Genomic DNA, 14951 nt, shown 5'->3' on the forward strand with positions numbered 1-14951 from the left:
TTTGAGCAAATTATATATCTATATGCGCTCACCGGACGAGTATAGTACACGTACCGTACGCGTACGTGCGCGTACCCTTACGTGCGCGAGCGAGTTTCTGATTGGCTGGCAGTTGACTGTCAACATTTCAAACTGTCCAAACCAGGAAGTGTTGGCCACCATCTTGTTTTTCAGGAGAACTGAGGCACAAGAGAGCCCAAAACAAGAGTGGAAAACACGAAAAGGGGGCAGGGTAGAGACCCCTCAACCCTCTAGCCCTTCTCAGGGGGTCCCAAAAGTACACCCAAAGACAAAAAAAAAAAAAAATCACAAAAATCGTGGGGTACGCTCACCGTACGTGTACCGTGCAATTTATTTTTGCACTTGGTGGTCCTTCTGGGACCCCCTGAGAAGGGCTAGGGGGTCAGGGGGTCTCAACCCTGCCACCTTTTCGCATTTTCCACTCTTGTTTTGTGCTCTCTTGTGCCTCACTTCTCCTGAGAAACAAGATGGCTGCTCAGGTGGTCCCAGAAGGATAATAACATATATAAACGTTATCCGCTAATAGAATTAGCATTTACAAAACCTTTGAAATTTATTGAAAAAAAATATAGGTTTCACGCCTGATCTAGTTAGGAATTAGCATTTAAAAAACCTTGCAAATTTACTGAAAAAAACATAGGTTTCAATCCTTATATAGTTAGGAATTAGCATTTTAAAAACCTTGCAAATTCACTTAAAAAACCATAGGTTTTAGGCCTTATATAGTTAGGAATTAGCATTTAAAAAAAACATTGAAATTGCTCCTATATAGTTAGTTGTACTAACTATATTTCGCGCACCCGCAATCCACTGCTGATGATGTCACATATTACATCATTCATGACATGGTCAGTGACATCACTGATGACATCTCAAATGACATCACTGATGACATCACTGATGACATCTCATTTGACATCACTGGCAGGCGTTGCAGCATGACTGCATATTTATTGGTTAGATACATGTGGAAATATACTAGTTTCAGCTTTCTTTTTTTCACGAAACCCATTATAAATATGGATAAATACAGATAAAGTTGACAAAAAAAAAATGGATAAATACAGACGGAAATGTAAAAAAAAAAAATACCATAAAACCGGGAGCTCTAATTATTATTATACATAGCAAACACTTCTTATTTTCCAAACATAAAGGTCAAAACCATAAGGATCAGTACCTTAAATAAAATAAAACAAACAATTTGTTGCTTTTGTTTGTTTGTATTAAGAAAATGTGTATAAATAAAGCATCGAAAAGTATGGATTTTAGTATTATATGCTCCAACTGACCAGGGTGCTGAAGCACTGGTTTATTGATTTGGCGTTTTGGCATTGCTTATTTAATCCTTGCTAGCTATTTTAATATTAACGTGTTATACCACTATGCGATATCCCTTTTACAGCAGGATGGCAGAGAGGCACTCAGAAAAAAACTTTTTCTTGCAACCTTGTGCACAGGCTACTCCGCAGCCTTTTTTAAAGCTTTTTCCAAGGAAAATGAGGTTTTTGACTTTAAATAGGTGTTAACATGCACTTTTTTTTGAAAACTTCAGTTGTGAATTTTGAACAGGCTTCCTTTTAAAAACACCTTTGTGGATGTGTTTGGAGTGGCACTTCAGACAATCATTCCCAGACTAGGAGAGATCCCATTTTAAAGGGAACGTCCTCTTCTTTTTGAGAAGCTAGAAGGCCAGTGTTTTTCCAGGTCCTTCTGAGTGTTTGAAGGGCAGCTTCTGCAGATGTTGCAGCACGAAGGATTATAGGTTTGATTTAAAAAACAAATGCACCGGAAGTGCTGATCATTGGTGTGGACTAAACATGTTTTCAAGACGGATCTCTTCTCCTTTTCTGCCATAATATGCAGTTGGAAATGTCTGTCTTCTTCCAGAAAAAATCAAATCACCCAGAACAAACTCACAGTTCAGTGAAGCTGAATGTAAGTCTGGCTGTAGTCTAGGGAAGTTGAATATTATGAAAATCCAGTGAAGCTGGACGATAGACAGCAAAGAGCTAAGGGCAAGATGTACGACCATTGTAAATTGCGACTTGCAATTTACAATGTACAACAGTGTCTGAGCCACTGTTTGCGATTCCCAATGGGGTCACACATTGCACGCCTCATGCATATAAATGAGGCTGTCGCAATTTGTGACCCCATTGGGAATGGCCCAGGGATGGTGGCCTGCTGGGGGTCAGCAGACCTGCATGTCTGGGACTGCTTTTAAATAAAGCAGTTTTTTTTTAAATGCAGCCCATTTTCCCTAAAGGAAAACGGGCTGCATTTAACAAAAAAAAATGAAATTTATTTTGTTTCAATTTTTTAAGGGTAAGTAGTGGTCCCTGGGACCACTGCCTGCTCTGAAAAAATGTTTGTGCACCCATTCACAAAGGAGAGGGACGCTCTTGGAACGCCCCTTCCTAATAGCGATTTGCTAACCCTATTTTGCGAGTTGCTATTTAATTAGCGACCCGCAAAATAGGGTTAGTACATGGGCCACAGGTTTTTTGCGTGCGCAAACAGGTCTCAGAACCATTTGCGCACGCAAAAAACTGTTGTGCATCTGGCCCTAAGTTTTTTTATGCAGAACAAATCTGAGCTTTTAAGTCCTCTAGAAGAAGAAATCACAACACACCGCCTCATTGGTTAGAGTTTGGGTTGTTTACAATGAGGTGGATGTGCTACTAAACAAATATTATTTATTTTATTTATTTATTTGTAAAGCGCGACATTCATTCCAAAGGGATATCACAGCGCTGAAGTGGTGGCATAGTTGTGCTGGAGCTGATTTCAGGTATGGTGTTTGTTTTTAGGGAATAGGTGAGTTTTAAGTTTCTTCCTAAAGATGGCGTAGTCTTTGATCAGCCCAAGTTCTAATGGAAGTCCTTTCCAGGGCAGAACAGCGAAATACGAAACAGTGCGTCCCCATGCTCTGGTCTTTTTTATCCTTTTAGTTTCAGCTAGCGTTTGCTGATGTAACCGTAGGCATCTGGGAGGGGCGTAGAATCGGATTTTGTTCTGGAGAATCTTAGGGCCAGTGTGATGGAGTGCTTTGTGGGCATGCCCTAAGAGTTTAAAGCGTGCTCTTTGACGCATGGGCAGCCAGTGAAGTTGTCTCAGGCAGTCTGTGGCTGAGCTGTATTTACCCTTGTTGCACACCAGTTTGGCTCCAGTGTTTTGTACTACTTGTAAGTGTGTGAAGAGGTAGTCTGGCATGCCCACTAGAATAGCATTTCCATAGACCAGCCCACTGACAAGCATGGCCTGTGTGACTGCTCTCCTGCTTTCCAGGGGGATCCAAGGGAAGAGCCTTTTTAGAAGCTTCAGTGTGGCAAAGCTCTGTCCACATAATATCCGTACATGGTCCTGCATCGATAGTTGGTTGTCGATGTAAACCCCTACGTTTTTTGCATATTGCTTAGGTGCTGCAGCGTCTCCAAGTGATTGGGGCCACCATGATGCGTCCAAGATATGATTGGCTCCACCGAGGAGCAGGATTTCGGATTTGTCTGCGTTAAGCTTTTGACAGTGATCCGCAATCCAGCTTGCCATCTCGGTGAGACAGTTATTGAGTTTGGTCCTGGTGTCCTCTTGCCCGTCTCCTACGGCTATTGTTAGTTCCGTGTCATCTGCATATGAGAAAACTCCAAAGCCCCACTTCATCCCAATTTTTGCCGGTGGTGAGACATAGGCATTAAATAGAGTGGGGCTCAGGGATGCACCCTGCGGGACGCCACAGTTCGAAAATTTTGGACTTGATGAGAAGACACCCAGTTGCACGGTTTGAGTTCTGCTGCTCAAGAATGAGGTGAGCCATTGTAGGGCTTTTGCATGTATTCCTTTTCCGTGCAGATTTTCTAGCAGCAACTGGTGGGAGACCGTGTGGAACGCTGCCGACAGGTCCAACAGGATCAGGGCCACTGCCTTACCCTGGTCTAGTAATGCAGATTCCTCGCCTTTTTAGGTCGAGCCTTAGCAGCAGCGCACATGCGCTGCTTGCTCTGCAAGGCATGCAGTAGTAGAGTGTGGTAGACAAGCTGCCCTCACACTCTGCCCATATTCTGCCCATATTTTTCATTGTCTTCTGTCTTTCTCCTTCATAAATTCTGTCTTCTGATTGATTATGCGGCTTGTTAGTCCTGCCTTATTATGCCGTGTCGACATTTGTACCCTCCCATGGCTATTCGTCCCTTCACTTCGAGTGTTACACTGTACGGTACGTGTTATTTACAGCACTATTTTTCCCCCTCCCCAGCCTGCACTCCTGTTGTCCTTGCTTTCTCACCCCCCCCCCATCGCCCTTCTGTTGTCCGTGCCTTCTCGGCCCCCCTCCCACCCGCACTCCCGTTGCTGTGCCTTCTTCCCCCTTCCCCGCACTCCCATTGTCCGTGCCCCCCACCTCACCCGCACTCCCGCTGTCCGTGTCTTCTTGCCCGCCCGCACTATCGTTTGCAAAGCAATAGGTCTCACATAAATGCGAGTCCTATTGCATTGCAAATGCTTGTTTATCACCTATGGAATAATATCCCCTCTGTCAAAATTACATTATGAAGTAAGATATGGCGTGGAACTATCCGGGCTGTTACACATATTAGTTTTATTTTATTTTTTATTAAACAGATAAGCATATTTCTTTTTTACAAGCATGTAAGTGAAATGCTTTTTACACCTCATGTGGAGTGACAGGACATCTCATCACTGCAGTTGCCCCATGAAGGCGTGCCTCATAGTTGACAGGAGTGAGACAGTGCAGAACGCGTTCTGATTTCAGAATAATCCGTGCACTCCAGCTTATGATGAATGAAGCAAAGCGCTTGCAGCTCGATTTTCATTAGATCGGATTCACCCATAGGACTGAGGCCAGAGGCGTCGCCTGCCATGATACAAGATGCTACGTGCGAAAAAGAAGCAGAATAGAGTGCATGCACTTAAATGGATTAGTGCTTATTATGAAAAGTGTATATTTTATTGTTATTGAATCGTGTTTTGTAGGTTTTACTGGTTTCTCAAGAACGTCTGCGCCGGAACGCTTTGTACCAGAGGCTGCTTCGGAAGGCTCGCATTCCTGTAGTAGTGTATGTAGCATCAGGACCAGGAGGTTTGCAGGGTTGTAAAAACACTGCTGTGCCCTTTGCCCCCTTTCCCATGAAATAAAGCACTCCGCACCACAAAACTGATCTAAGCTATGCTGTGAGCAAGGCACTTAAAACTATTTTACCTTTTTTGCAATCAATTTTTTTCCGCCACTGTCACAAAACTGTGAAAATGCATGTTTGAAACAGATCAGTTCCTCATGCGGTCTGTTCACTTAATACTCGTTTATTTGTTGAGTGTTTTAGATAGCACTTAAAAGGCAACACAGTGCTTTGGACAGAACAACGACAGAGTATAGTATAGCAAAACACATAATACCTAAAAAGATAAAGCTCAGTTCTAATTACAAATCAAGGATAACAAATTTAGATGAACGTTACAACAATGGTTTATATTACATCAAGCAGAGAGTTACCACCGAGTGCAAACAACATACATAAAACGCTAAAAACAAGCAGTGATGCAATTATGTAAGCCAAAAGTAAAAGAAAAGCAGATCGAAACTATTTACACGTTTGATGAAAATACAAGTACCAGCACCGCAAAAAACACAAACAATACGCTGAGATCTAGTGTCTTTACATGAGCCAATCACAAGTAAGATTCAGGGTTTCAGCAAGAACAAATTCCACCGACAGGCATCAGAGTTGAAACAAGTAATAAAAGGGAGCAGAAGAGTAAGTTATACCAGCAGGGAATGGGTTTAACCTCTTTTTAACAGAGAGTAGGCGGTAATGGTGCTGATATCCAGAGGCATGGGATTACAGACTTGGTTGGAAAGGCCAGAAAATGACTGGTACATGCATGTTTTTTGGGAAAAAGATTTCAAGCATGAGAATTTTGGAACTACCCATTTAGCGAGACCCCACTGAGATCATCAGCTTCCTGGCTAGATGAGACTGAAAGTTTGTAAACTAGGCATGCATATTTGTATGCACATCTGGCCTGAAGAGGCAATACACAACTCAGTGATGAACTTGAAGCGGTTGAGCCCCGTGATAAGACACATTGCTGTGTGCAAAGTCGTTTTAGTAGGGGCCTGGTGAGTTTTTTTTTAATGTATTAGAGGGTGTTGTTCCCATAGTCTAATCTGAAAAGTACTAGTGCTTGGCCAACTTCTTTACGGTCCTGGTCAAGTAGGGCAAGTTTGAGGTTTCACTGATAACCTGAGATTCACGATTGACATTTCTGGCTATGTTATTAGTGCTTAATTTCAGCCAGTGCTTAATTTCAGCCAGTGCTTTCGGGACCTCAGCACCGGCACTTAATTGGTTTCCGGTGCTCGGCACCGGCACCAAATTGTCAACACCATACATAGAACAGTCTACCAAATGGTGGCGCTGCTCATCTAATTTAGAGATGAGCAGAACAACGGTTGTTTAGGAATACAATATACATTAAAAAATTGCTAGCACCTAGCTCCCCAGCCATTCCTTTAGGGACCTGGAATAATCTGGACTGTCACTTTTAAATGCGAGAGAGATGGTTAGTACTTATTTTGGCGGCGATGGGTGGTGCAAGCTGCAGTGGCCTCCTGGTCAGAGCCCTGGCACTTAATATTTTACAAATTAAGCACTGTATATTATTAATATGTTTTTGAAGATTAGCCAGTTGGCACCCATAAAGCACATTGATTTGGAACTTTTGATGATGTTGGGACAAAATTCTAAGTTATTTTAAAATGTAATTGCAGTACATTGAAAAATTGGTTTATGGTATAAGTGATATGACCACCGAAGGCCCTGACTTTTATATTGAAAACAGAGCTTTGGACTATACCATTTCCAGCTGAAAGCCAATATTTCTCTCCATGTGTTACCACACCTGGCATGTCACTTAGTTTTGAGCCTACTTTCCCTCCATGTTAAAGAACAGTAGATGTTTCAGCACCCAGGCTAATGTGCTGCATAGCTAAATACATAATGAGGTCCCAAAGGCAAGACCGATTACATTGCAAATGCATGTTTGGATTTGCCAGGCATCAAACTGGATCAGTAAAATTTCAGCAGTACCCCTGTGCACCGCTAGGTAGCATGGTTCCGACCTGGAAATGATGTGCAGAAACTATAAAGGTGCCACACCTGCATGCTGACACCAGCTGCTTTCAAGACAGTCTGCGCTGTCAGACACAGAGCTCTATTAGTAAACTGGTGTGACCAGTGAGGGAAGTCCCAGACTTGTGATCTTATTAATGGGTAGAGTCCAACTACGAAACCTGAAGGATGGCAGGGTCAGTGAAAATCTGTGGCTACAGTCTATACCAGAAACAGCGTTACCAAAGGTAAGTGACTTGCTCTTTTGATATTACTTCTATTGCCGGGTTCCTCACATTTTGTGTGGATTTGTGGAATGACTCAAACCAAAACATTTTGCAGACCCGAGTGAGCAAAATATCCTACAATGCAAACCAGACTATTCAGACAATAGTGCTTCATGAAAGTAGGGACAGATGCCCATGTAACCATTTGGCAGATGTCTAGGACAGCGGCTCAACGTTTTAATGCAGTGGTAGTGGCTCTGGTAGAATCAGCATGCTATCCTTCTGGAGGCGGCCTTTCAGCCAATTCTAGCAGATCTTAATGTAGAGGTCGATCCAGTGCCAAAGGCTTCTCTTCTGTAAAATGTAAATGTAAATGTATTTGAGCTTATATAGCGCACAGCTACCCGCAGTGGGTTTCCCGGCGCTTGCTTAGGGAACCCGTCCTGGTATTCCCCTATGAGATAACCCCGGCAGGGTATCCACAAGATGAAAGCCAGGTATCCCGCCGCGAGGGGCCGTTGTGGAGATTAAGCAAGCTATTGCCCAGAGTCGCAGAGTGTGAACCCGTGAGTCAAGAAGGCACCGGAGCGAGAATTATCGAGTCCGTGGAATTTTTAGCCCAAGACCCGCCGAGGCGGGGAATTGAACCCTGGTCCAGGGCTGATCTCAGCTTCCGGGTCTGCCGCCTCTAACCCCTGAGCCACACTTCTCCAGCCTTCTGTACAGCCTTGTACTTCTTCGCTCCAGCGAACCCCACAAAGAGTTGATCATCCATTCCTTGTAAGATCTACGTGGAAGCTAAGTGCTCTCTTGGAGTTCAAGCAATGGAGTCAATCCTCCTCCTTAGAGGAGTGAGGCAGAGCACAGAATGCCGGTAGGCTGATGCTTTGACCAACGTAGAATGGCGTGACAACTTTTGGTAGAAAGGATGCCCAAGTCTGCAGACCAATTAGACTGGGAAGAAGGTGGTTTATGGTGGAATGATAGGCAGCTTGAAGCACACTTGCATGCTTCACTGATGATATGACACCGAGGAACACAGTCTTGAGGGTGAGGAGCCATAAGAACAGCTGTGAAGCGTGTCAAATGGAGTGTACGTTATAAAAGTGAGGACCAAGTTAAGGTCCAACTGTTGCACAACAATAGGTGATAGAGGAAACAGATGCAGCAACCCATTCAAAAACGTCATACCAACTGGAGACTTTAAGAGGGTTGATCAGGCAGAGTCAAAATGCTGAAAGGTACCATTTAACTGTGCCAAGTAAAAGCCCTTGCTGGGCTAGGGACAAAAAAACACTAAAACATCAGTTAACTTGGCCTGAAGAGGGTCTATCTGCTGAGTACTGCACCAAGTCACAAATTTGTCCCACCAACAGGTTTATACAGTTTTTGTCTAGAGCCGCCTGGCTGCCAATATGAGATCAACCACCTCTGGATGAAGGTCAGCCAAATAGATGAAGTTCTGGATAACACACTGTCCATTCCCAATCTGGGCCCAAAGATCGGCTTGGGCCAAATCGGTTCAGATCTTTTTGAGAACTCTGGGCAGGCATGGTATTGGCGGAAAGGCATACAAGATTTCGGAGTTCCACTTGAGACAAAACAAATCTCAGAGCAAGAGGCACTTTGAAAACTCCAATGCGCAGAAGTGCTAACATTGTGCATTCTCTGTGGTGATGAACAGATCGAACCAAGGTTCCCTCCATTTGTGGAAGAGGCCTCACTGCCACTTGTGATATACTGAACTCTGATGGCTGTACTTGACTGTCATGACATCCAATGAGCCTGCCAGATGGTTCACAACCAGGAATATCCCTTAGTGGTCCAGCCATTCCCAGAGGTGCAAGGCCCCCTGTTAGAGGATCATTGACCCCCACCCACCCATCCATCCATCCATGTTTGTGCAGAACATTGCAGTGGTGTTGTTTGTGAGCACATGTACCAGCTTCCCCTTGATGGACGGATTGATGGATAGATCGATAATGCTTTCAACGCCAAGTGGATGGACCTCAGCTCCAAAATGAAGAGATAGTACTGGGCCTTCCCCAGACACCAGACCGTAGCCTCCTCCTGATGGACATCCCAACCCAGAAGAAATTCATCCGTCACCACTGTCAGTTCTGAGAGGGTTCAGACGATAAAATATTTGCAGCCCTGCAACCACCACTCCAGATCTTTTGCAGTCTCCTCTGAAATATGAACATGGTCGGAGAAGTCCCCTCTGATTTTAGGCTCACTGAGACTTTAGATCCCACTGCCGAGCCAGTATATGCCATCTGGCATGCTCAACCTGAAGGATGGACTTTTGCTGGCCTTGGCCGCTGGGGACCACAGCTCCAAAATGTTTATGCGTCACGCTGGAGTTGGATTGGCTGGGACTAGGGGGCACCGCTACTGAAACCGTAAAAGGAGTGGTAGGTCTAATGTGGCTAGTGGGGTGCAGCAGATGAGCCCAGGAAGCGAACTGTGGCCCTGCTTATCTTTAACTACTCAGGAGCGTAGTCTGCCTTGTCCCTAACAGATGCGTGCCATCGAACGAAATGTCCATGAGACAACTGAACATCGGATAAGAAACCAGTAGAACCCAGCCTGGCATGGCAACACATGGGAACACAGGTTCCAATGGACTGCAGAGAGGGGACAAAGACACAACGAATTGTGAACTTGGCAGCGCCCTGAATGGTGTTGACAGGTGTCAGATCCTCAAGGACACCTGGGAGGACTTGAGCCACAGAGTCCCAAAGAGCATGTGACTAGCACCCCAACAGACTGTTAGAATTCACGGACTTGAGTGCCAAAACTATTGGATAAAAATACTCATTTCCCCTTGGTTTCAACACATTTTGAAACTATCAGCGAGAATAGTTGGGGAGATGGCCGGGTTAGTTTTGCTTGTGGATGCCTGCACCACCAAGCTTTATGGGAGGGAGCAGAGATACAAATGCAGGGCCACGAAGGGCAGGGCAATGGCATTGCAATGACTGGTGGGCGACAGCAAAGTTTGGTCCATGCCCCCAATAAGGTGTGTGATAGGGCCTCATTAAACAACAGAAGGGGCTCAGAAGTCTGCCCCGGCCGGAACATGTCCATCAACACGTTTTCCTCTCTAAGAACTCAGTAGCCCTATGTATTACCATGATGCAGGATTCTTCTGCTTACTAGTGTCATTGTCAGAGTCTGTGCCAGAAAGAGAGTTTAAGGTGTGTGTTCTCCATCAAGGAGATGGCAAATCTAGAGGGGCAAGTGGGATCTCAACTTCAGTTGAGGTTGAACTGTTGCCTACTTGGGAGTCCAATAGTACAATTGATATCCTCTTGTCTGGCTGTTGATTGATTCAGCACCAGTGTCAAAGTCCCTTGAACCAGGTGGACAACAGCACAGGAGCCTGAGGAATAATCACTGGAGCAGAGGGCAATGCATCGGTGGTACTTCAGCACAAGGGTCTTTTGGCTCCTTGGAGCCCAAAGACACACCAGAGGGAGTCGACAAGGATTCAAAGAGTAGAGTATGGCCTTATGAAATTCTTTGATATTTTTGGGAGTGGCTGAAGGCCCCAGAAACTCAGAACCAGTTGCAGGATCGGCTTGAAAGTCAACAGACTTAGGGAGCGAGATTGTCAAGGTGCAGCCCCAAAGTTTTTCAGGTGACTGCGAAAAGGGGCAGAGTCCCGCTTAGATTTCTTATTCTTTTTCGTGGACTTACTTTTCGGATTTCAAAAAGATCGGCCTTTGGACCAGCTTTCTCACCTCTTAGAGCACAAGCGGGACCATACTTTTGACTTGGATCAGGACTTAAACCAGTCATGTTACTGGTTAGATTGTAGAATTGATGGGTGTTACCAGGGATCACACACAAAAGGTCATGACCCAAATAGAATGTGGCACAAACCAAAACGGTGGTTTCATCCAGGTACCACCATAAATAAAGTAATGCACTGTGTGATTGGTTTTGTGCTCTTCTGTAGAATACCTCATACTGAGAAAATAAGTACAAGTCTTGGTATTCTTTTCTTTTATTTGATGTCAAGTTTAGGGACAGAAGGACAGCCAACACGTGTTTCGCCCGAGGCTGATAAGCCAGGGCTTTCTCAAGGCAGAAGGATCATGTCCGGTAAGTGTAGAAAATAGTAACCTAGGCAATCTTAGGGAGCAAATGCAAACGTGGAATCCCGGCTCACAATGCAGAATGACGCGGAAGAACTGAATTTAGGGATAGAACTACCCCTGCATTCTTATACAGAAGAGACAAAACCAATCACACAGTGCAGTCATGTTACTAGGTCTTCTTGAAGTTCAGTGATGTACAGTTCTCCTCGCAGTCCCAGTTTGGCCACCATACGGTCACTGCAGGCCTTAAGGGTGTAGACTCTACCCCAGGCAATACAGACACCTGAAGAGGATCATCAGATATTTGTTTGCAATCCCTACAGGGCTTAAAACTGGTTTTTTTGGTGGAGAAATCCATAGCACGCTTGAATTTATTTTTTAGGGAAAGGTCTCAAGCGAGATGGGGAGAGCTACCGTTCTGCACCTGGTGGCGCAGAAAGAAAGGAACTGACATCCATGCGTGCATGTTGTACCTATATAGGCTCTGCACGCCATTTCGAAAGCAGGGCAACACCACCTACAGGCATGCAGAGGTACTACTGAAAAGGTTCAGGATCCTGTCTGATGCCTGGAGAATATTCAAAAGGCGAGGAACCTATGGCTAGAAGTCTCTATCAGAAACACCATTCAGCTTGTAATCCTCAGGGTTTTCTGAATCCGCACTCTACATCTCTGCCCATCAAATGGAAATGCTAGCAGGCAGTAGTAACACATTTATAACTTCTAATCCCAACAACTTAGAATCGGGAGTTTACAAAGTTCAGTGTATATGATAAGTAGTTGCAATGCAGTATAAGAGCGTCTATTCAATCAATAAATCAATCAAAGACATTTATAGAGCGCACTACTTACCCGGAGGGTCTCAAGGCGCTTGGGGGGGGGGGGGGTGCTGCTACTGGTCGAAGAGCCAGGTCTTGAGCTTCTTCCTGAAGGAGAGGTGGTCTTGGGTCAGTCGCAGGTCGGGAGGGAGGGAGTTCCAGGTCTTGGCGGCCAGGTAGGAGAAGGACCTTCCTCCTGTTGTCGTTCTTCGGATGCGGGGGACGGCGGCGAGGGCGTGACTATTCCATTTAATGCAATTGGAAATGGTGCACCCTTGCCTCTACTAATACCTAGTTGTGTTTTGCTATCATAGAAAGGATGGAGTAAAAAACTGTTGACTTGTTCCAGTCTTAGCCACAAACTGAGAGTTTAGAAATCTCAAGTCTCACCACGTGAGAATTTAATGGTGTAGTGTTTTTTTTTTATCCCAGTGAGTTTCCAGGTTCATGTAGCAGGAGGTATCAGTGATACCTGTAGTGGTGTAAAATACGTCATCTTGGTTTAGACTCAATAAGGTTGTACAAAAGGATAAGATCCTCATGCTAGCAATGGAGGGAATGTAACAAAGGAAGCCCCCAGTGCCATAAAACCCTATGAATGATATACATGGGTAATTTAATGCAGATAATGAAACACACAAAGAATGATCTCACACCAATGATAGTTCATTTTGTAAATGATACTGTTGTCCTCTGATAAAAGTGTATTGTTATTTCTCACAACTGATAAATTATCAAATCATTTGTTTCCTCAGGGTGGTGTATACCTTCAGATGGAAACCTCACGAGGATGTGCATTATTCAGTCAAGAGAGGACCGGAGCACTGCTTTCTGTTACCAGAGTACCTGCAGTCTGCGATGTCGCGAGGACGCTGAGTGACTGAGCCCTCATCTTGATCGCCACAGACAAAGCCACTCTCATGAAAGCCAATATTGCTATTTTTACTGATGTTACTTGTCTTAAAGAAAATGTGTGCCGGTAAACTAGATGTATAGGACTCCCCAGTGCAAAGCTAAATTACTGGAATGATAAACGTAGATACTACATTCAACAAGAAGCTATACCTTCTTCAAAGAATCATTACCACTACACCTTCTTCAAAGAATCACTACAGTGATCTCATCCATGGGGCAACATAACCTGGACCTTTGGTGTTTTTACCAAAACAAAGGTGGTAAAGACTTTAGGCGTCCATTCCACAGCTGGCCAGTCTTGTTTTTAGAATCTTACACTTTACAACAAAGTATTGTCTCTTCCTCTGCTCAACAGGCACTCAACTTCTTCAGATTAACCCTGATCCCTATCCTGACAGCGGTGTCCGAGCAACTTGGTTGATACCCGGTGTAGCTGCCTAGACAGCTATAGAGATCAGCCCTGGTTCACCACCTCAGCCGTCACCTACCCAGCCGGACATTGGGCACAATTTCTCCCTCTGAGGTCTCCATCCTTCCCCTCCCACCAACTAAATACCGTAAAATTGCATTTGTTTACCCCTATGTTTAACTATGCTCTTGTAACAGATGTAACTTGTAACTCACTGATCCTCATGTAAAGAGCTCCGATAGCTTCAGGTCTAGCCAGCGCCATATAAAACTCTTCAAATAAAATAAACAAATAAATCTAGTGACAGTGACTCGTTGAATAATGCACAGCAAAGGCTTTGTATTGTGTACTGTTCAAACGCTGTCCATGTGGAGGGTATGCAGCTAGAATGTACTGCCATACCACCTGCATGGCGCTCACAAGCTTGGTTCGGTTTCTTTCATTTACATCAATTGCACTGGCAGCCCAATGCTTGCATGTATCAAAGGGCTTGCTACGGATCACCTTTCAATCAACAGTACATCACCCCTTCTTTAAAATAACACAAAACAAACCTTCACTTCACACTCATCCAGGCATCTTTGAGAAATGCATCAGTGCAAAGTCCCTTGCATCCATAAATAAGAGAAAGGAAGATGGAACCCATCGACTTTTGGATCTGGACTTCAAACACAATTTTCTTTTTCTCTCCCTATGGATCAAGTCGTAGGTTAATACAGAGGCAGAGCCCATCGCTCACTTTCATTACCAAAAGCGTCAAGAAAGCTTTTGGCTAAATATGCACTTCATGGGTGCATTTTCTAAGGATCTGTGTGCAACATTCCTTATAAAGTTCAGACTCAGAAAGACTGACCTATGTATGCCCACCATGGCTGCTTTGGATCATGGCCCTCCTTCACTGATGTCTCATTGAACATCACCTTACTGGGATTCTAGAGAGAACTGCGTCCCTTAAAGAGCTCAACAGCCCAGGAAACATGCTCCTCCAATAAGTATTTTCTTTCACACAACTCCGGGTCCCTTTATGTCCCATTATAAAACATTTGGTACAAGAAGTGGAAAGTAAACAAGCACTGGCGTTGCCAATAGGTCTCGCAGTAGGAAAGTTGGAGCTATTGGTTTTGTAAATGACATTTTATATTTATGTTTTGTGATTTACAATGCCAATACTTTTAACTTTAGCATATGTGACACTTTTAGTATTTGTAATGTCACATGTTTTGTATTGCCTTTACTTAGATGTATTGATATTACAATTAACATTGGCTTTTAATTTTTTTAAATAATTAATACTTAAATAAAAGTGATTGTAATTTTTAATGGCAATA

General features: G+C 44.1%; 1 protein-coding gene across 1 annotated transcript in view; it reads left to right on the plus strand.

Annotated features, from left to right (window-relative positions):
* LOC147717901 (decapping and exoribonuclease protein-like) overlaps positions 1-14696 on the plus strand; it is a 154189-nt gene extending 139493 nt beyond the window's left edge. The window contains exon 6 of the mRNA XM_086920583.1: positions 13055-14696. Within this exon, the coding sequence (XP_086776709.1) occupies positions 13055-13175 (121 nt within the window). The 3' untranslated portion in view covers positions 13176-14696. The remainder of the gene's footprint in view (positions 1-13054) is intronic.
* Positions 14697-14951: the final 255 nt, after the last annotated feature.

This window comes from Lissotriton vulgaris, chromosome 5 (genome assembly GCF_964263255.1).
Source record: "Lissotriton vulgaris chromosome 5, aLisVul1.2, whole genome shotgun sequence".
NCBI lineage: Eukaryota > Metazoa > Chordata > Amphibia > Caudata > Salamandridae > Lissotriton > Lissotriton vulgaris.